General features: G+C 38.9%; 2 protein-coding genes across 9 annotated transcripts; both read left to right on the top strand.

The window, feature by feature from the left end:
- The first annotated feature begins 282 nt into the window (after positions 1-282).
- On the top strand, positions 283-20,212 carry LOC134812432 (uncharacterized). 8 transcript variants are annotated; one of them, XM_063819851.1, is made up of 10 exons: positions 289-375; positions 5,515-5,553; positions 6,297-6,428; positions 6,620-6,751; positions 6,998-7,129; positions 8,214-8,295; positions 9,892-10,022; positions 17,087-17,192; positions 17,402-17,500; positions 19,222-19,907. In XM_063819851.1, exons 1-8 carry the CDS (start codon positions 346-348, stop codon positions 17,147-17,149), a joined length of 741 nt encoding a protein of 246 aa, XP_063675921.1. In that variant the 5' UTR covers positions 289-345; the 3' UTR covers positions 17,150-17,192; positions 17,402-17,500; positions 19,222-19,907. The 8 variants fall into 8 exon arrangements, with proteins under 8 accessions (XP_063675923.1, XP_063675921.1, XP_063675920.1 ...); XM_063819850.1 differs by having other exon boundaries at positions 5,515-5,565; XM_063819848.1 differs by lacking the exon at positions 289-375 and adding an exon at positions 4,880-5,153.
- LOC134813222 (zonadhesin-like) lies at positions 17,636-18,511 on the top strand. Its single transcript, XM_063820911.1, has one exon. The coding sequence runs from the start codon at positions 17,636-17,638 to the stop codon at positions 18,509-18,511; it is 876 nt and encodes a 291-aa protein (XP_063676981.1).
- Positions 20,213-21,176: the final 964 nt, after the last annotated feature.

Raw genomic sequence — 21,176 nt, 5'->3', positions numbered from 1 at the left:
ATTTTCCGTTGTGGTGAGAGAAATATTACGGGTTTTCATACAATATTTCCTTTTTCAGTTGTGGCTATTAAACCTTTTCTTTGTCAGTTTCTTGAAATTTTCGAGTTTTCACAACGTTTTGCCACCAGTTTTACTTTATGAACTGTTGTAGAAGAAGAGAAGATTAAGTTATTATCTCAGTCTCCTACTGGAACTGTTATTTTATATCTAAAAATCACGTCATTAGGCACGAATAGAGAGTCCATTTGGTGCCATGGCAACTAAAAACACTACCTTCAATGTAGGTGATTTATTTGTACTTAGCGCTGTAGTGGACGGGAGGAAAGTGTGAGGGAATCCTGGTCCATGTCAAATATGATGATGGTTATTGGGAAGGTAAGTTTCGATATTTTCACACCTCAAAACTGAAATATTATCTTGTTATCTGGTTTAACTGATTACAGTTTTGATATGTTTCGTTTGGTTTGCTGAGCTACCGAGGCTGTTTGCTGGGCGACCGAATTTAATGTTATGCTTTAAATTTAGGTGATAACTTGATTTCAATATTCAGTAGCATATTTAACATGCTGATGAAAAGTAAATTTACTTTCTAACCGTACCCACAGTCCATATTATATGGTATTAGTATTGTTCATATTGCTGTGTAAAAGATCAACAGATTGTACGTGACATATTACCATTTCTCCTCACGAACTGAATTTGATGACTTTTTGTATGCAAATACATTTTCACGGTATAATATTCTCTTATTTTGCGCATGAAATATATCCACAGCGTCGTCACGTTTCCAAGATGATGACTCCTAACGAGTGATAATGAACTATAAGTCGTTATTCCGAGCTCCTCTCGTGTGCTCGTTGCTGCTTACTACATCGACTTTGTATTAATCGTGACTTCAGTTGGAATGAAGAACACAGATAAAACAGTTCTGTGTGTGATCATTTTGTTGAAAGCAATGTGTGGTCTGGTGTTTGCTTTTTTGTAGCTTGTTTTGTTAATGGATATTTACATTGCTCGTTTATCTGATTCACTCAAACTTTTAACTTTATCGTTTATAGTTTTCGTTAGAATGGTGTTTTTAAAAAGCTTTGTCATTACCCACCACTCATTCGCTTATAGTATCGCTATTTTCATCGTTACGGTTAGCTACGTTTTAACTTTACGATATTAAATATACGACGCCACGAAGCATTAATAAGTTTGCATGGCATATTAATTGCATGGTGATCAACAAGCCTAGATGTAGACCACGAACCAAGTTACCAGCCCAGTACCGTGAGAGTTGCTAATTATACCATTATAAACCACTACTGATAGTCATGTCATTAATGACCCTTATTGATTGCTCGCACAGTGCTGATTTCCTCTATGCACTAATTTTGTACTCAACTCATCGATATGTACTGCTGCTTGTTTTGCTTGCCATGAGTTCTGTTAAATGACTGTATTTCTAGCCGTGGCTGCTTTCTGACACGGTGTTTGTAGTCTGACTTTCCTCTTTCAATTTGTTATTTATCGTTATCGGTCTTTAGAACCGCACTATTGGTCACTTTTATCGTATTATTCATCTTTATCTGTTACTTTTAACTTAAACTTTACTTTGTGCTCACTCACGATCACGAGATAACGTCACTCCAACCACGAACTTAGTGAGTGTGACACGAAGAATGTGACACTGAACTTAGTGAGTGTGACACGGAAGAGTGTGACACTGAAGAGTTCAGCGAAAGTTGGCTGAAAGTTTTCATAGAACATCCGGTTGTAGAGAACATCCGGTTGGTGATGATTAATTTAACAGAACAATGTGTCCTCAGAATTGCAGACTAGCAATATGTTTTGACTAGCAGGATATAACGCAATATTAAAAACAGAGCAGACAGTGATAAACACGCAACAGTAAACACACCACACATGACCTGATGTTCAGGTTGAGTTCCAAGGTGGTCTGCAGGCCTCGAGCTCAACAAACCACTCAGCTGCTTATTAATCACGGGCAGCTGGAGGAGTCCTCTAAACATGGTTCCAGGAGTAAATATTGTTTTGTGAGGTTTATAAAGCACTATCACACGGCTCTGCTGTATACTCAATCCATGGATTATAATTTCAGGATTGGTTCATGCAGTGATAGAGGATTGGTTCATGCAATGATAAAGCTTCTTAGGACAAGCACATTCAAGATACTTCACGATATTGAGTTAAGATGGTGTGTTTTTGCGACAGTTGTTTCTGTTGGTCGATGCAGTGAGATTATGGTTTTCAGTTTGTAGTTTAGTTGCTCATGGAGAACTTTAGACGTGCAGTAAAATTTGTTGTCAGAGGTGACCGTCTTCAGGTTAGACTAATTAGACTAATAAATAAATTAGACTAATAGACTGTTTGAAAGGTTATTTTGAAATAGTCTTGATGATTGGTTATCAGTATCAATACCTTGCGCAGTTAGTTATATTTGTATTTTACCATATTCTGTGTGTGCAACTATTTCTCCTGGCAAACAAATCACATGGTGTCTCCACTTTGCTTACACGTAAACTCTGCCTAACACTTTCCGTTTTGTTGCTCGTATTCTGTGTCTGCAACAGTCTACCCAGAAAGTCTACCCAGAAGTCTCCAGGAAGTCACCGAGGATGGACCTTGGTCCGTATGAAGGTATACCCGGGGTCACGGCTCCCTTTGTACGAAGGTCCACAGGTACCAGTGGTTACTATCTGGAGGTGGATGTGGGGGTGGCACCGACAGATAGAGCGCCAGATATACCACCAACACCCATCCCCCGCACCCCTGCCCCTGACTCTCACGCAGTCTTCACCAGGGGGATCAGACATCATCAGAGTACTCAGGAACCCTTCACTTACACAGCTCTCAACACTATTCAGGAGGAGATGGGAGTTCAGAACAAAAAGAAGGTGAAACCAGTTAGACAGCGATCAGAGAGTAGTGATACAAGGTCAGAGGTACGGTCCACTAACAACGACGTACCATCAACATCAAGCCAATCATCTCAACGGAGGGATAGACAATTTGATGATAAACCTATTAAAGTGTCAAGGAGTTTTGACGGTTTGGGAATTCGACCACGAGGGAGGCTCCTTCCTGCTCCCCATGTGAATCCCAATCGAGACCTCCCTCGAGACCAGACCGCTCCGAAACCACCACCATTTCCGTATAAGCTCGCAACATTCACGAAAGATAGAGTTATTCCTGCTTCAAAGAATTTCGCGACAGAGAAAGTTATACCTGCGGCGCGACAGGGTGCATCCGCAACAAAACATTTCACCAAAGAAAAAGTGATCCCTGGAGTCAAAACAAGTGCCGAAAGGACTGTTTATCATACACGAAAGGGCGCCAAGATAGCTGAATATAAAACCCGGAAAGGTGCTAGATTAACTAAAAATAAAACGGCTCAGTTCATTGAGACAACCAAACCAAAGGTTAAAGATGGTGTGAAGAACACTGGCAAGAAAGTTAAACAATTTATTAAGTACCTTAAAATGAAACGAAAAGAGGAAGAGGTAGAGTATCCCTGGTTAGACTACAGAGACTACTGTATGACACCAGTGGAAGAAGAAGAACCTGAAGAGATTTTAGAGAGCGGAGAAGAGGAGGATGACTTCATAGAGGAGGTGATCGACCTCCACATACCTGACTTCCAACCCCGATCTGGGCAAGTGTCCCGTGACTTCAAATCTCCGTACCTCGATCAAGTGATGAGGAAGGGTGACACGGTCCCATCTCCAGTATCCGGGATAATCAAGGATGACATAAGCTTGTCGAGGAGTAAGTCCCCTCCAGTCAGTGGACTCACCTCGCCTGTATCCATCCTGTCATCCCCAACCAGCATTCACCGGGGTGTTTTCGTAAGTGCCATCTTTTTCTAATCTGGGGTAGACACGACCACGCCATGACACTCTGGATATTTCCAGATGGTGTTAAATTGTGATTCGTGTCCATCCTCATCAGTCCTCATCACTGAAATCACGTCGGTATTGCGTCAGAATAGTCTTGATCAGCATTTGCCTCTTAATCATCGGGTAAGCAGCTTAGAAAACCGTCGAATCTTCTCATGCACTTGCATCACTAACTCCCATTATATCGGGGAAGCGTGGCGGTAATGATCCAACCGATCCGCTCCGGGGAACAATTTATCAAGGTTCAATATAGTCGTTAGTATGCTACTGCCCGGGACAGCCTTTAAAGCGACAAGATTCGTAGCATTAGAATTGGTCGAACCCCGGTGCCACATCGTTACCGCCCTCAATACTCGATATTATTAATGAAGCACAGCTTACTTACGATTATATAATAAAAAGCTAGAGCACGTTAAAGTTGTCACTATAAGTTTACTAGCTCTCTGCTATCATCATATTTTCGATGTGATACTATCGGTTATTTGACCGGTACGTTGCTGTGAAAATGTTGGACTATAATCCTGCTTCAGTTAGTGGTAGGAAGATTAACCTGAGGGTCAAGGTGAGATTTTGTGTGGTGTCAATTTTGTGTTTACTCGTTGATTCAGGTGTATCTAAATATAACATGGTCCCCCGTTTCCACAGTTAGGTCTTGATGTCGGAATCAGGTTACAACCGAGCAGTTGGGCACTCTAGTCACGTTCACTTTGTTTGGTTTCACTTAAAACATCACAAACTATATCCACTGAGGAAACCACCTTCATAAGATTACTTTTTGAAAGATTTTTAGCCGACTTTTTTAATGGCTAAAATTTTGTGTGTCTTTGTTGAAAAATTACCTTTTATTTAGAACTTTGAGAAACTGGAAAAAGCAATAACTTAACCCTCGCGCTTTTAGTACTCTGTCTTTTCCCAGTTCGTTATACACCGTGTCGTTTCATTACTATACTGGTTTTATCCAGACGTTGTTCAGTAGATGTGCCCAAGGCGCCCCCACGTGCCTGACTCTCTGCTCCCTGCTGTCTGATGTACCGAGGACCTGATTGCATCTCTCAAGTGTACGGCACTAGACTGAAGCCCCTTCAGAACGACCCACTCACCGCCCGCCTCTTCGCAAGCGGCCGCAAGCTCCTCACTCCCGAGCGGTCCGTGGGCAATGGCGGGATATTGAGGGATATCCGGACTGCGGGATCAACCAGGCCCGAAGAAGAGGGTGTGGTTTTTAGGAGGACTTCTCTGAATGATAAGGTGCGGGTTTGCTGCGTGTTTTTGTAGAGCTGATCTTTGAACGGCTCTCAGAAAGTATGCAGTTTCATCCAATGAGATGATTAATAATCGCGAACACGAAAGCTGGTAAATAATCACGGGTGGTCGTTCAACGTTCGAGATCAGATTTCTAACTCATGATCAAACTAACCACCATGGTCTGACAACCATGCTCTGCGATGTAAATCTATAATATTATGGCTTTGTCAGAAATTTTCACTTTATTTCGAGTTGTATCGCTCTCTACCAAGTTGACTGAGCGAAAAATGTTGGGTCTCTGGACGTAAGGTAATTGTAGGTTTATTAAATGTAAAGTTCTCCTACTAAACTTGAGATCTCGTAGGTTGTGGAGTCGTGGTACTCGCCTGAGCTACTGCCGCAGGTTACACATAATGTGAGATCGTGCTTTAGTTTCTGTAGTAACCAGTGATACTTTGTTGTGATGTTCAGTAAGGATTAGTATTTGTTTGTGGTGATTAAACTGTAGCCATTTTGCTGATATTAGTAAATATAACATTTGATACGAGGTTATTATACGTAAGTAGAAGATAACTCAATATATTTTAATGTCATGATCGTGATCAGAGCGCTGCGTTAAACTTTGTGAAGCACAAACTTTAATCTGAAGCAAATCCAAACAAGAATTGTTTGTCCAGTGTTAAGCAGAAGTGTTCTATTAACGTATAATAACCACAGTACGCGGCCTTATTGACCACGACCTAAACTGCCATCTGACAAGAAATTGGCTACAGTCTGTAGATCTATGAATCATTTTAAATAAACATGAATTCAGCATTCATAGCTTTCACAGTAAAGCAAAGAAAACCACTTCACTTTTGACCAATGTTAAGCTACATCTACCACGTGGCAGTCTATCATTGAACTGGGTAGACCATGTCGTCTTTGTGAATATATAGCTAATAGCTGACTGATGTAAACTGGTAACTGTGAATGTGATTGTTCTCCTAGTATGCCATTAGTTTCGCAACGAGAAACCACTCATCCAATGAATATTATTACCATCCATCGGAGAAGTACATTTCCTCGTCGTGGGAAAAGTGCGAATTACAATATTCATTGTTCTCTGTGTGAGAGTGTTACTATTTCTAAACTAACTATCCCCAGAGCCTCAATACATCGGGAATGCAGGACGCCTGCACGATAGATAAACTCAAGCAGGAGATACAGCGGCTGCAGAAAACACTATCCGACAAAGAGGACCTAGTTCTAGCAACCCGCCGCATCGCCTCTGATAAGGTCCTTCTATTTAATTCAATCTAAATAATTCCACACAATGTATCGTAGCCTCTGATAAGGTCCTTCCATTTGACTGAATCTAAATATGTCTAGGTAATGTATCTTCTGCCATGGTTCCTTAATGATAGTATCTCATACTGGAGGAGTATAACTTGAGTTTGATATCACAAACTCACAACTGATACCCGCAGGAGAGGAGATTAAAGGGGGAATTAGCAGAGGTAACGGAGAAGTACGGAGAGGTATGCTCGGAGAAGTTATCTCTGGAGGATCAGCTGATTCTTCTCAGGGACAGCTCTGTCAACAAAGATGAACACAATAAGGTTAGTTAACGTTAGATTAGATAGGAGATTTTATTAACCGAGCATATAACCCGAGGAAGCAGCAATTTGGTTTGATTTAATCGCTGAGTTCATATTTTGAAACTGTATGAAAGTTTCATGTTCATAATCTGATATCTATTATAGCCGTAAGCCAAGTTAATGAGCCTAACATCTATAAAAGACAGCTTTAACACAACTTTACTGCCACTTAAATTCAGCACTTTAGCCAGTATTTCGCCCCCGCAGCTCTTTACCCTCTACACCAAGACTGAAGCTCTAGTGTTTGAACTCCAAAGCAAGCTCGTTAACTGTGCGGCGACAGTACCGTTAGAGGAGTACAGGATGTTACAGAGAGAACTAGAGGAGAGCACGGACGAGGTATGTCACGTGATATGTCACGTGGTATGTCACGTGGTTTGTCACGTGATTATGATGTCTAGTAATCAGGATGTTTAGTAAGTGGGGGGGGGGGGGGTGGGGTTTTCACTACACTTTTTACACTTTTTTTACACTACATTTTACCTTTTTTGGTGTATGGTGTAGTAAAAAGTGTAGTAAAAAAGGTACACTTTATTAATATTACACCATTTTACACTTTTTTACACTTTTTTACACTTTTTTACACTTTTTTACACTTTTTTACACTTTTTTACACTTTTTTACACTTTTAATTACACTTTTAAATTACATTAACCAAATTATCTTCTAAAAATCTTCTTTTTTCTTATTATTTTCGAATCAGTCTTCACATAGTACATTTCCAAAAGGTAAAACATATTTTTGGTGAGAAAAAAAATGTCACTTTTTTACACGTTTTAAGGCTTTTTTAGGCTATTTTACACAACATTTTTTTACACTATACTATATAAGAACCCCTCCCCCAGTAAGCTTGTTCCGGGCTGCCGTTCTGTTAGGTCACGTGTGGTACATTCTATCAGGTGACGTCCAGATTAGGTCGTTTTTAAGTAAAGGGTTAGAAATTATCCTCATGAAGTCTGGTTAATATTTTGTAAAGTTTAGTCCATTTTTAACAAGTCTGTAGCCAACGAACGGACCTGTCTATATCAAAAGAAGGAGTGCCATTCCATAATTCAAACTTTGATTGTACATATTTTAATATTCGTTCATTATATAAGAAAGTTTATTTAGAAACACATTGTTAACTTTTTAAGCACTGACCCTCTCTCTGGAAGTGAATATATAAGCTCCATATCATTATATTGTCTGAAGGGCTCATTGTCCCCTGTCTAGTTACGGCAATTTAAAGTAAGTGCGCTAGACATATGCCATTTCATTATATCTGCAGTCGTAATGAGAAGCTTATAAATAAAAACTTCTTTATTAACTTTTTAGATAAGATGAATGACATGCTCGTCTCGTTTTGTTACTAAACGTTTTTCATTAATAATAGTTAAAGTAAATTATATATAATTGTAATTAGTAGGCCATTGTGGTTTTTTAGGTGTTGCAGTACAAAGACATTGCCGCTCGAAAAGAGAAGGAGTTAGAGGCAGTCATTCTGTCACAAACTGACCGAATTCAGGCTTTGAAAGACTCCCCCCCCCCCCCCCCCCCGGGTATTAAACTGGGATATGTTTTGAACGTTTTTTATATCAATATAAACAGTTACATCTCGACACAAAAAATGTAAATACATGATAAAATCACGTAATACTAATTCTACTTTTTTAAACACGCGTTTACAAAGATTTGAAAAAACACAATATCGACATGATACTGTCACCGCAATCCAAATATTACATCAATATTTTAAAGTAACTAGAATTATTTAAAGCTGACTGAGATCCTCAGAGTATATATTCAGGGTGGGCCAAAAAGCAGTACCCATACGTTTGGCTTAAATAGCTCAGTCACTGAGTGCCCAATTTACATACTTCTTTTGGGTATGACTTAGTAACCACCACTGGTTCGAGGAATTTTGTCAACTCGAAAAATATTCGCGTTCATTTGTTTCAAAATGGAGGTTCATTTCATAATTATTTGATAGTTTGGATAGTCGGATCACGCATCCAATATTATTGAATTGTGTTGGCCATTTCGAATTGCGTTTGTCTGAAAGAATTAGAACTGTAGCTTCTCAGATGACCGAGATATGAAGAATACCGAGTTTATTCATTAGGTGTGATCAGGGTGATTGGGTTTACCTAATCACGTGATAAGGTGACCCGTTAATACCGTTAAACATTATGGGATTGTTTAAGGGTGCCCATTTTAAAGGTGTTCGTGTCAGGTGTCCACATAATCACCAGTCAAATTTTGTTATCGAGATACAGAAAATGCTTGATTACTCGTCAGTTCTAATCCGTTTTGCTATGTTGGAGATCATATGCAACATATGATAATCTACGTCTCTAAAAATTAGGCGTTTCGATGTCAGATGGAAAAACAATTTAGGTGTTTTAATATTGAATGGCGTGGTCTAAATATTCGAATTTTCAATTTTGACGGACGGAATCCTCGAACCAGTAGGTAAAGTATGCCATCTGCAAAGCAACAGTCTCTCAAATATAAAACACGGCGGTGCTATTAAGGCCAACGTATGGGTACTGACTTTTGGCCCACCCTGTACTTATGAAGCTTGAAATAAATTCCACAATAAAAAATATTTTGTTACTGCTAGTGCTACATCGGGGGCGATTAGGAGGTTGGAAATACCATACAGCTCTGTAGTCTAATATCAAATTATAGTCTGTATTTATCCTACATTATTTATAAGTCATTATCCTGCGTTTGTTGGTACATATGTATCATAAATCCTACACTTGTTGAAAATATAGCTGTGCAACATGAAAATAATAATTCTCCAATAATTATGTAAAGAGCCAAGTTAACCTTTTAAAGTTGAATCTTGAGTATGAAATAAATTTCTATTTAACAACGTTTTACCTAGGGCATCGCTCCAAATCAAGCTTACACATATATATTCTGTAATGAGAAATTCAGGGAGTTATCGGCAAAACACATTACAGTAAAAATTCTGTACTATCCTGCAATCTTACCGAACAGAGATACCAGGAATTTTTAAAAGCCCGCTAAAATCGAAAAATGCACTACCGCACAACTAGCACACACTCCAAAATAACGATACAAATCCAGTTTTTTAAACAATGTTGACATACGTTTAACATCGCAGCACGCCAAGCAACTTGCGGAGGGTCACAAGATGACCAAGAAAGAGGTCACTGAACGGGACGAGAAACTAAAAGCTACTCAAGGAACAAATTACCTCCGCTCTCGACGAGAAATCCATGTGAGTTTACTAAACGTTTTATTTATAAGTTTTGTCTTTTGTTTATTGGAATGGTTTTTTCATCAGATCACACATATCTTTCGTCTTATCCTGGTCATTTCATATTGTTTTCAAGGAGTCAAAAATTGTAATATTGTGACAATGGTTATCATGTTACCATGGTAACAAGCCCCCTGAGAGTAGAAACTTGCCCCCTGAGGGTAGAAACTTGCGAGTTGAAACTCAAGAGGACTGTTTCAAGGTTCATACTCCTTGTTCTGTACCAGGGATTGTAGGGATCACCCCTGAGGGTTACCCTTGGGCCCTGAGGGTCATCATGTGCTTCATTGTTCAGGAGTGAGTCCGAGAGGTGTCCTCATCTCCTTGCTCTCCGCTAGAGGTGTCAAGGGTGTATTAGCCTGGCTCTCCTGGGTCCGGGAGCTGGCACTCCTGCTCAGATTCATCCTAGTCAGTCTCTGCCTGGAGTCCAGTATCTTGTGACTTTGTGCCCAGCTGGACGAGAACGACTCACTCTTCCGTCTGCCTGTGCGGAGCACGTGCAGGAATTCACCACATATCTTGTACATGAAGTTTCTAAACCTCTGGTTTGTAATGGTGTAGATTAGGGGGTTTGATATGGAGTTAATGAAGAGAGCCTCTATAGAGATCACCTTAAAACAGGAGTCCATACTGACTTGGCTGATCTGGAGAAGGATTCTTATGGTCATTGGAGTGACGGAGATGACAAATGCCCAGGCGATACAGGAGACTGTGATGATGGCTTTCTTGCCGGGAAGGTTTCTCCTTAAATTGATCTTATGCTCTTTATCATCAGCTTTATAAGCACACTGCTTCATTTCTCTTTTCTGCTTCTGAGAGTTACTCTTGGTGACACAAACGAGGATCCCAATGTTGGCTAGAATGATAGTTGTGAGAGGGAGGACCATGGTGAGAACTGTAGCAACTCCAGTGTAAACCACCATGTAGGTCCGAGGATCTGTTATCCCCGAGGGTTGACAACTCAGGAGATTGGGAGAGAAGAACCAGTATTGTCCCATGAAGTGTATACACAGCATATAGGAAGCTATAAACACTGTTATACCCAGTATAATGCGTCTAGCTAGCCTGCAAGTCAGAGTCCTTGCAGAGAGGGGGTGGGAGAGAGCGTAGAACCGGTAAATAGACACGCCCTGGATAACCGTCATCTCTATCATGCAGCAGGAGAATCCAGCAAACCCCTGGATGTAGCATATCACAGAACCTAGGACCCACCTTCTGAGAAGTAGAGTCACCCACACCGGTACTGAGAAGGTCACCACTATGAGGATGTCCAGTATTGCAAGCGCTTCTACTAGCAGTGTAGAGATCTTATCCACAGCGATAGCGTGGAACTTAAGGGAGCCAATCAGGACCACCAGGTTTCCGATTAGTCCGAATATGGTTGCGATGGAGTGGTAGGTCACCAGGCCGACGTAAGCGGGCTCAGAGAGGTGCAGGTGCAGGTTGATGTCCTCCACCGTCGTGAAGTTGGTCGATTCAACAAACTTAAATTTCATGGCTAAAACCTGAATGATGATGATTAAGAGGCTTAAATAATAAATATCCATTCGTATTTTAATGTTGAATCATAAATAGATATCTGCAATAAAGTCAGTTTAAATCAAATATAAGTTCGATAAAACTATATCGTGGACGTGGTTGCTTAAAGGATTGAAGACACGATCATTCTCTGTCTTAGAAAAGACTGAGTCTCATTCACAGGAAAGCATATGGTCGTAATTTTGATAAATTCTTCATAAAGATTTCAAAGAATACCCTATTCAAAATATCACGAGATGAAGTGGCCTTTGTACTGGTATGTGAGCTATAAAACAATGCTTTGTAAACACTACATGCTACAAACATGATAAATAAAATTATAGTAAGTAGAATTAAACAAAACAACTTAATATCTCATTCAATTATGGTTTTTCTGGAACTGCACAAGAACCACTTGAAAGCAACTATTGAACCGTGTTTGGCAAACACACCTTGTTATATATAAAAACAACTCAAGATTCAAAATTAAAACAATCCAAAGTAAAATGGAAATCATATTCTACGGATTGTCGACGACAATTTTCGATTTTCAGCAATTCCTGGCAGAAAAAACTGGTAACTGTGAAGCACAATATAGGTTCTATCGATCATGGCACTCACTACGTAACCAATTGAGCAAATAATATAATATACGTAATGTATTTCACTTTCTTCCCCTGAAGATGACCTAAACTTGACGTAGCTGCATTAATTAATTCATACTCAACATTATATAACACAGCATTGTTTGCTTACAATAGAAGTAGCATAAACTCACGGATCTTCTCCTTTTGTCTCTACACAAAAGGAGAAGATATTGGATGAGGAAGATAATAGTTTGTCGTCAGTCGTGTTCATATGATTACTTTTCATATGATGAATATCCAGTAACAACACGTGCATTTCGTCGTTGTTTCGGGAATGACAAACGCAATGAAATATAGTGATAAGTCGAAAAGGGCTCTCACCTCTACTTGATAACGTTAACAATTCTTACAAGCAAATTAATTTTAGATTAATTAATAGAGCTAAAGTAACTAATACTCTAATAATATCATAAAATTGAGGCTGCTCAGGCATCTCGAGTTCAACTTATTATTAATTCAGTCATTGAACTCCATGGCATCGCCCTGCTACGGCACGATGTAACCCGCCTTATAGTTGTGATAGCCAGCCTCGTGGAGAGAACTCAAGTGTGTATTAAACCTACAAAATCGCAAAAATGAACAGTTTGATGTTTTTATAAGGTTGACATCCCTAAAACATGTAACTGCAAAAAAATCCATCAAGCTAGATTTTTCTGGATTTGTCAACCCTTAAATAACTAACAATATATTACTCTCCAAACAACTGACGTTAAAAACTGCATAAATAAACCAGATTATAATTATCACGTCGCTCATAGAAATAATAAAGTCAGATTCCTGCTAGTAAATATTTATAGAGCTGTAATAAAAGTTGGTCAGCTTGAAGCTGTCTTTCAGATTAGTGGCTAACAGTCACCGTGCAACTTTCAAGAAAATTGTAATGACCGAAAACTCTGCTTTACCATTTCTCGTATAATGTTCATGACAGAAGTCAGAACGTGACACAAGAAAATAACAAATGCACATTACCTGAAGAGCCGAGAGGAATTGCAGCTGTATTTAGACTGATGCATTATGCAATAAAGCCGTGTAATACTGCGCTTTAAGTTTAAAATTGAGTTGGATCTGCTGTAACAGCTAATAGCTTAATAGAGCTATATGCAACAGCTAATAAACCAGTACTATCAAATAGTACTTATCTTGTCCAACAACGAGTTATAGCCAAGAGATTCCAGATGACCCAAGCTGTAGTCGCGCAGAATAATAGACACATCTGTGAGGTATCTGTGAGGCTTTATCATTTGACCGGACATGAATCAGGTTTATCTTAGATCATAACATCCTTATCTCCAGCTCAATAATCCCAATATGTCGATAAGCCTTGAGAGCTGCCTTGTTAAGTTGCTGGTAATTCACACCCCACACGCGAGTCACTTCCGGGATAGAATATAGTGTTCACGTGAGCTGTGCTACTGGCAAATTGCCAAGGTTATCTGTCAATATATTCCCAATAACTGAAGTTGAGATTACTGCAAGTTGCGCTTGACATAGCGATATCACACTTACATCAATCTGTAAATATACCTATAGACATTTCGGAGGTATTTAATATTGATGATGAGCTAGAACACTATATATAGTTGAACTTTTATTTGAGTGCTATAACTATTTAGAGCAGAAACTAATTACAATCTACCGCAAGTAGGTTAGTATATTGGTCATTGTCCCTCAGACATACGGAGAATATTATTTGCAAGGGCATTCAATGTTTAGTGTTTACAGCATGTGCAGTGTTAGTAACAGTGCACATGCTACTAATAGTAACAGTGTTACATTGCTTATGAGATATACATTGGAAGTTTTCGTTCAGACTTAGAGTTAGAGATTTGTACAGTGCTCAACTACTAATAGGAGGGTTATAAAAATTAAACGTGAACATTTTTTATGAAGAACAAGTTTCATGAAATAAGAAAACAATCGATTATTTAACATAATTATACATTAATTACGTCATTTAATTTTACATGGATGGCTTTGAGTTTAATTAAATAAAATAACATTACAAACTTTTGGATAACTATTTTGAAAAAACAAATGCAAGTTTACATGCCTAGCCAATAATTGGAATATCATGGCCAACTAGAAGATAGAGAATTGAAAGATTGACTGACTATAACGGTTCGGGTATGAGCTTTTTATTTCAACCTAAACCTAACCCTCATTGGAGGAAGTGACATCAAAACAAATAAACGAAAATATAACAGCTCAAAAGTTAACAAAACTACAAAAGTAACTGCAATGAAAAATGAATTCGTAACCCAAACTGTCTACTCAAATTTAACTGCAATCTGAATAACTCTAACCGTAGCTTCTGTGGTTATTGTTGATGGTGTATGGCTTTCTGAATAAATCCAAAGAAAGTCGACTTAACTCGTATAAAACGGGAATAACAACCATTGTATGCGACACAGCTCATATGTAATTGGTGAGACTTAAATCAATTAATTCTAATAAAGATGCATGGCAGATAGAAAATATTATGGAAGTAACATGGCACGTTTGCAGCTACTTCTAATTTAGTTAATTTAACAATCAACTTCTGTTGGTGGTTAGACTTGACATGGTGCAACTGGACACAAAAGAGATACGAAAATAGTTCGAATTAGTCGAGGATAATTTCGAGAGAAAACTCGTCCAGTATTTAGATATGGTCAGCATTTACTGCGACTACCGAATAAAAAGTTTCGATGTGTAAATCCTACAGTTCTTTCCGTGAAAGATATTAGAGTGGTTATTTGAAGGCTGTAAACAATAAATCAAGGAAGAAAAACTGTAATTTAAAATTGATTTCACCATTTTGTGGTCAGCATTAATTAATGTTCTGAACTGTCTGCTTCTTCTCTATTTACTTATTAAGCAATGTTACGCCCCAGGAAGTAGTACTACTTGAAGTTTTTATAACTAATTTACTAAATCGAGAATATTGCGGAAGAATAAAATTAATATTTATGAGGGCGAAAAAAGTCAAATGGGGTTGTCCTTTTACTTGTTCTATCATAACAGATAGATAAATCTGCGGCTTAAAACTTTAATTTATATTGCAGCATTAAAATTAAATTTCTGATTACGTTCTTAATAACATGTTAAAGATTAAAACCGGCACAGCTCTTGCAATTAAGTCTGATTACCCTGGCTTCTAATCGTTAACTAAGGCAGTAATCAATGTTAAGCACCTTAACATTAAGTTCACTCGTGTACGTGGCGACCATCAGGAATTTCTTTATTTCTCCGCTTCCGCTTTTTTAGGACATCAGGAATCTCGTAAGGACTTTCTGGCTCCATATCAGAGTTTTTTGGAAACGGAAACTCTTCATTATCTTCGTGAAACTCTCTGCTTTGACCACCCATATCTCTTCCGGTGATATTCCTAGGATTCATAGGAATATCATAATGGTCGTTGTCGTCAAAGTTGGGATGACTTGGAAGCGTAACGCTGTCATTATGGCCGTCTCCTTGAACGTCCATACTATGGTAGTTGCCTTTCAGGGTAATCACAACATCTTCGTAATTGTTGGTGTTCTCGTCATTTTCTGGAGGGGTTGGAAGTGTAACGGTGTCATAATGTCCTAAGTCCATGCCTTCGTAGATGCCCTCGGAGACGTCGTCGAACAGAAACTTTTCCTCTGCAGCATGTTCTCCAGCAATATTTGTATCAACGTACAAACTTATCCTGTTCTGGTTACTAGGTAGAGGAACTGACCCGTACGTTTGTGTGGAGGGGGGATCTTGCAGCGCTAGATCTGAAAATGTGACATTTACTCGGGCAGGGTGATGGAAACTTTTGCGTTTGTACCCAGGAATTGTTCTCATTGGAGAATCCGGGATATCGGTGTAGGCAGAATCAGGTCGGTGTGCCTGTACTGACTCGTGATGGCCATTTGCTGCTTCGTATTGTGGTAGACTTAGTGCAGCTGATGATTCGTGTCTATAGAATTCATATCTTTGTGTAACCTGCCATAAAAGATCTGTGTAAGATATTATGTCTAAACAGAGTTCTTGTTTGTTTGTTTTACTGAAAGTGAATCAGTACGAAAATTTCCCTCGTTGATAAACTTAAAATGGCTTTAAAATATAATTGTCTACAAGCGAAGAGTACAACTACAAAAAAAGTCTTACTTCGTCCTGGGGAGCGGCAAGTTCCAGTATTTGATCGTTCGTGTAAATTTCGGATCTACCTGCCTGTAAAATAGAAACGTTATCACTTATCCTTGTTCAATTATCCCTCAATATTTCAAAAAAAAATCTAAATTCACACCCACGCTCTGAAGTATCCGATCCTTATTTATTTATAAAATGGACACGAAACTTCAAGATTAAAACAAAATAGTTTACCGCTAGAGGTACGGCGTCGCTTTGGATATGTCTGGAGCATTGTTCACATATCTCCGGTATCCGTTTATTTTGATTAAGTATACATATCAGTAGTGTTATAGTGACTAGGAATCCAGCAAAGCAAAGCGATGGGGCCAACAGCAGCAAGATAAATGCGATGTCCGAGTTAAACTCAAAATTAAACAAGCTCATAGCAGTAAAGAAAGTATTACATTTATTCTCAAAAGTAAGGTGGGCAGATGATGTTCATAAGTGAGCTTACAGAAACCAGGGTATAACGTTGTTCGATACTAGAAGCTGCTCAAGGTTATATTTACACTTATTGCTAGTATCAACCGTTATCTTATGTCGTTATATACATGTTGGTGTACTCACATAATACGAAAATGAGTACTTCTGGTTTTGATAGTAGTATTGACTTATCACTACCATAAGGCCACACCCCACCATTTCTCATATTCCTTGTTCACTGTTCTTCTCCATCATCTCGTTCCACAAAGCTCCAGAGTTTAATTAGTTTATTTTCAGAGCACGTCAGGAACAGTTAAAGGAGCTGTCAAGAGAACTAGAACACACGGCCCAGGAGAATAGAATCCTCCATAAGAAGATACAAGAGCTGTCTCATAAAGTTCAGGTAGACTTTCAGTTGTGTTTAGCTGAAATTTATATGAGTTCACTCGCGCGGCGTGATGATCATGATGTGCTTTTCCACTATGATACATGTATATGGATATATTTATTCAATTACTTATATTGAGCCCAAAACAAACACATTATCAATATAATGTTTTATTCACTGTCACAGTGCTAGAATCGTAATCATGATTTTAGATTTTTCGGCAGAATTGCGAAAACTGCTCGAAGCTGAAGACACAACTGAAAATCTCTCAAGAAAGTAATGGTAAAATACGAGTGGACGTCAACGTCTTAAAACCAATAAAGGTACACTTTCACCAGGAATCTCTTAAATTTTCATTTCCCCGCGTTCACAATCTACGGATAGTAGATAGATTTTAAGATTATAAGATGGATTATTCTTAGGACTCCTCGATTCCAGAAATCAAACCACCACATCTTATGGAAGAACAACCTTCTCCAGAGGAAGACAAATCTCCAGAGTTGCAACTCTTAACTCCGGTAGATGTTGTGAAAGAGTCACCGTATCCCACAAAAGATATGCATCCAGAAGATACACCATCGCCTCCAGAAGATTTACCTCCAGAGGAAACGACATCACTACCAGAGGAAACGTCATCACCTCCTGAAAAGATAATATCACCTCCTGAACCGATCCCACCACCACCATCAATAAACACACTTCCTATTTCATCTCACCACGACTACGATACCCTGTATCCGGAGCAAGAAGGACCCCGAGTTGAACAAGAGAGTGGTATTGAAGACGAAGAGTTTGTGGATGCTGAGGAGGAACTCTCTAAATCTCACACATATAGTCCTGTAGAGGAAGAGAAAGCAGGGTTAGACGAGCTCCTAGAGCCTGCTAAGACTGAGGAACACCCGATCCCAATTGTTCTTGATATTCCGGCGGACCCAGCAACCACTTCACCTACTTCAACTCTTGTTGACAAAGCTGCTGGTGAAGCTACTCTAAAACTCATTGGTGATTATGATGATATCGACAAGACATTGAACCAGGAGAAATCACCCGAACCATCGAAATCAATGTTTGATAAAATCAGAGAATTCTTTGACGAACCGAAGGAACCAGACCAAGATAACTATGCTCCAATCAGTATCACCACCTCCAAGTGCTCGGTTTGTCAGGGGCTCCATAAAAGTGGGAGCAGTGGATCAACACCTCATGACCACGAGTTCTCGATCTACGGACCGCTAACTGTTGATGGGAGTCCTGACTCCAATGGTTCCTTCTGTCCAATCTGTCAGACTCGAGCTGAACACGATCAAGCAGTGAAGTCTAACACTCATGGATAACAGGACAAGACAAGGGTGATGAGCAGTTAATTTAGTTATTACATGCTATGGATCACTAAAATTAAATATGCATCTTTTGGATATCATTCAGACTCATTCACTCTCCCAGCTATTTTGATCACTGTTTTATTATAATGGAAAGCATGTTATCAATTATCCTATCACAGCAGTTATATTAGGCATTTTTAGCTTAGCCGTCTTCATGAAACCCCCAAAACTACAAATTTACAAAATGTAGATACATTTTTAGATATCACGAAATATCAATGTTTCAATGGGATGATGATTAATGACTCTACACTCGACTGTCACGTGACTTTTTCAACCTGTTCTCTAGCTGGTCCTGAACGACTATTCGAAACCCTAACCCTCTAATCTGATCCCAACTCTAACCCTAACCCAATCTTTAACAAAAGCATATGCTGAAACCCTAACCCTAACGAGAAATTAGACTAACTTCCTTATACGATCATATCACGTGATCGAGACAGTTTTTTCGCCAATATCTCGTCAGGGGAGCATTTTAACTCTATGTCATGGGGGTGATTCGGAATCAACCTCCGAAAATACATCGATTGAAGTGGGTTTCAACTGTCGGGGACACTTTTAGAACAATCTCGAAGATCGACTGTAGAGTGATTTAGCACGCTCGGTTTCAATGCCTCCTGAAATTTAAATAAAAATTATAAATAACACAGTTTTTTTTGCAGGAAAAGGGTAAGATGAAATGAAATAAGATCATTTGAAGCACCATTCTCCATCTTGATTCAGACAAAAATACAACATTTCCAGAGATCCGAATATTCAGTAATCGACTGCTCCGAAGATCAAAATCCGAAATTCGCCAAGTACGACTGGCTGTTGGGTATATGAAACGAATCTGGGATCCTTTGGATTCAACGATAGATCCTGATTACAGAGGGAAGCATGCACTGTTTGCACTGTGTGCATTGTGGTTAAAAACTCTTACAACCCATCATTTTGCGATTATACAGCGTCCGAAGATAAACTAAGTTACCAGATTTAGTATTTTTTAAATGATGGACATAAAATAATGGGTGAATAAATATCCACAAGTTGGCCAAGGGGCTTTTTCGATATTCACTATTCTTTTAATACTTAGCAATGTCCAATGATGCTTTGAACTTTACCATCGATGTGTTTTGATATTGGTAGTGCAGAGCTAAAGATGGATATTTCAAAATAAGGAGATATGATCTAACATTTGGTAAGGTGATATCCTCATACAATTACGAGTATAAGTTTAATAAAGTATAAGTATAATAAACAATATTCATTTTTACTCTTGATGCATTACTATGTTTAAAGTGACAATATTTCGTTTAAATCTAAAATTGCTATGTAGTACTTACATGTTACGTCGTTCCATATTACGTAAGCCGTAAGTCCTTTAACACAGTTATTATTTAAAAATTAGTGACCTTTATCAAATCGCCTCCCCTATGCTGGTTTATGTAATAATATGTGAACGATATCTTAAAGCTTTCTTGCATTTTGTGGGCACATCATGAAAAAAGCGAATTTGGACGCCGGATTTTCTTGCCGGATGTTAAATATATTGAGTGGGGTAAGAATATTTGTAAAATGGGAAAAATCATCCTATTGATGTTGTTACTTCCCGATCTACTAAATGATTGTATGCTAACCGTGAATATTATTTGATTTTTAATTAAGGCCTTTAATCAAGTTATAGTTACTTTGTTATAATTATCCGTATTGCGTTATCATGGATGATTAATGAATAATCACTCTACACTCGACTATCACGGGACTTTTTAAACACGTTCTTTAGCTGGCCCTGAATGACTATTCGAAATCCTAGACCTCTATTTCTAATCAGATCCCAACCATAACCATAACCCAATCTTTAACAAAAGCATATGCTGAAATCCTAACCCTAACGAGAAATTAGACCAACTTCCTTAATATACGGTCATATCACGTGATCGAGACAGCTTTTCGCCAACATCTCGTCAGGGGAGCATTTTAACCCTATGTCATGGGGTCAAGTCACTTTATTCAGTGGCGTAACGTTGCATGTTGCCCCCCCCCCCCCCCCTCCGCCGAAAAAGCGCCCCCTTATTTCAATTCCAATGATTTTAAGATCTCGTAATTCAGGTGCGTGTGTTTATCATGCCTGTACGTGTTTATTATGCCTGTACTGGGCCTGGGCTCGTGATCATGCCTGCCTCGTAGTCGTAATCATGCCTGCTCTTCTCATGTGCCGAACTAGATGTCACGTGATTTTTATATTGTTTATTTATTATAGTGTGAACTCAGTGTCAGACTGCAATTTGGAAGCACTGAAATTCTACCTACCGAGTGCAAAGGAGATAGCTGGAAGAGCCTGGGTGTCAAATTTGATGAAACTTTAAATATGGGAAGACAGATCAATAATGTCAAAAGGAAATGTAGCTGGACAATGATGAACCTGAGAACTATTGGTCGTTACCTGGATGAAGGCATTAAATTGATGTTGGTGAAACAACTGGTTATATCTATATTAGATTACTGTAATTCTCTATACATGAATCTACCCAAGACCAGATTAAACAAGCTTAGATCCACCCTTTATGGGGCAGTTCGTTTCATCTATAACATAGAAGACAGAACCACAGACTTGGTTCCCTTCTATAAGAAGGCC

This window comes from Bolinopsis microptera, chromosome 3 (assembly GCF_026151205.1).
Source record: "Bolinopsis microptera isolate Bmic1 chromosome 3, MBARI_Bmic_1.0, whole genome shotgun sequence".
Taxonomy (NCBI): Eukaryota; Metazoa; Ctenophora; class Tentaculata; order Lobata; family Bolinopsidae; genus Bolinopsis; species Bolinopsis microptera.
Note: the sequence above shows the minus strand (reverse complement) of the source record. Positions and strands in the feature narration are given on the sequence as shown.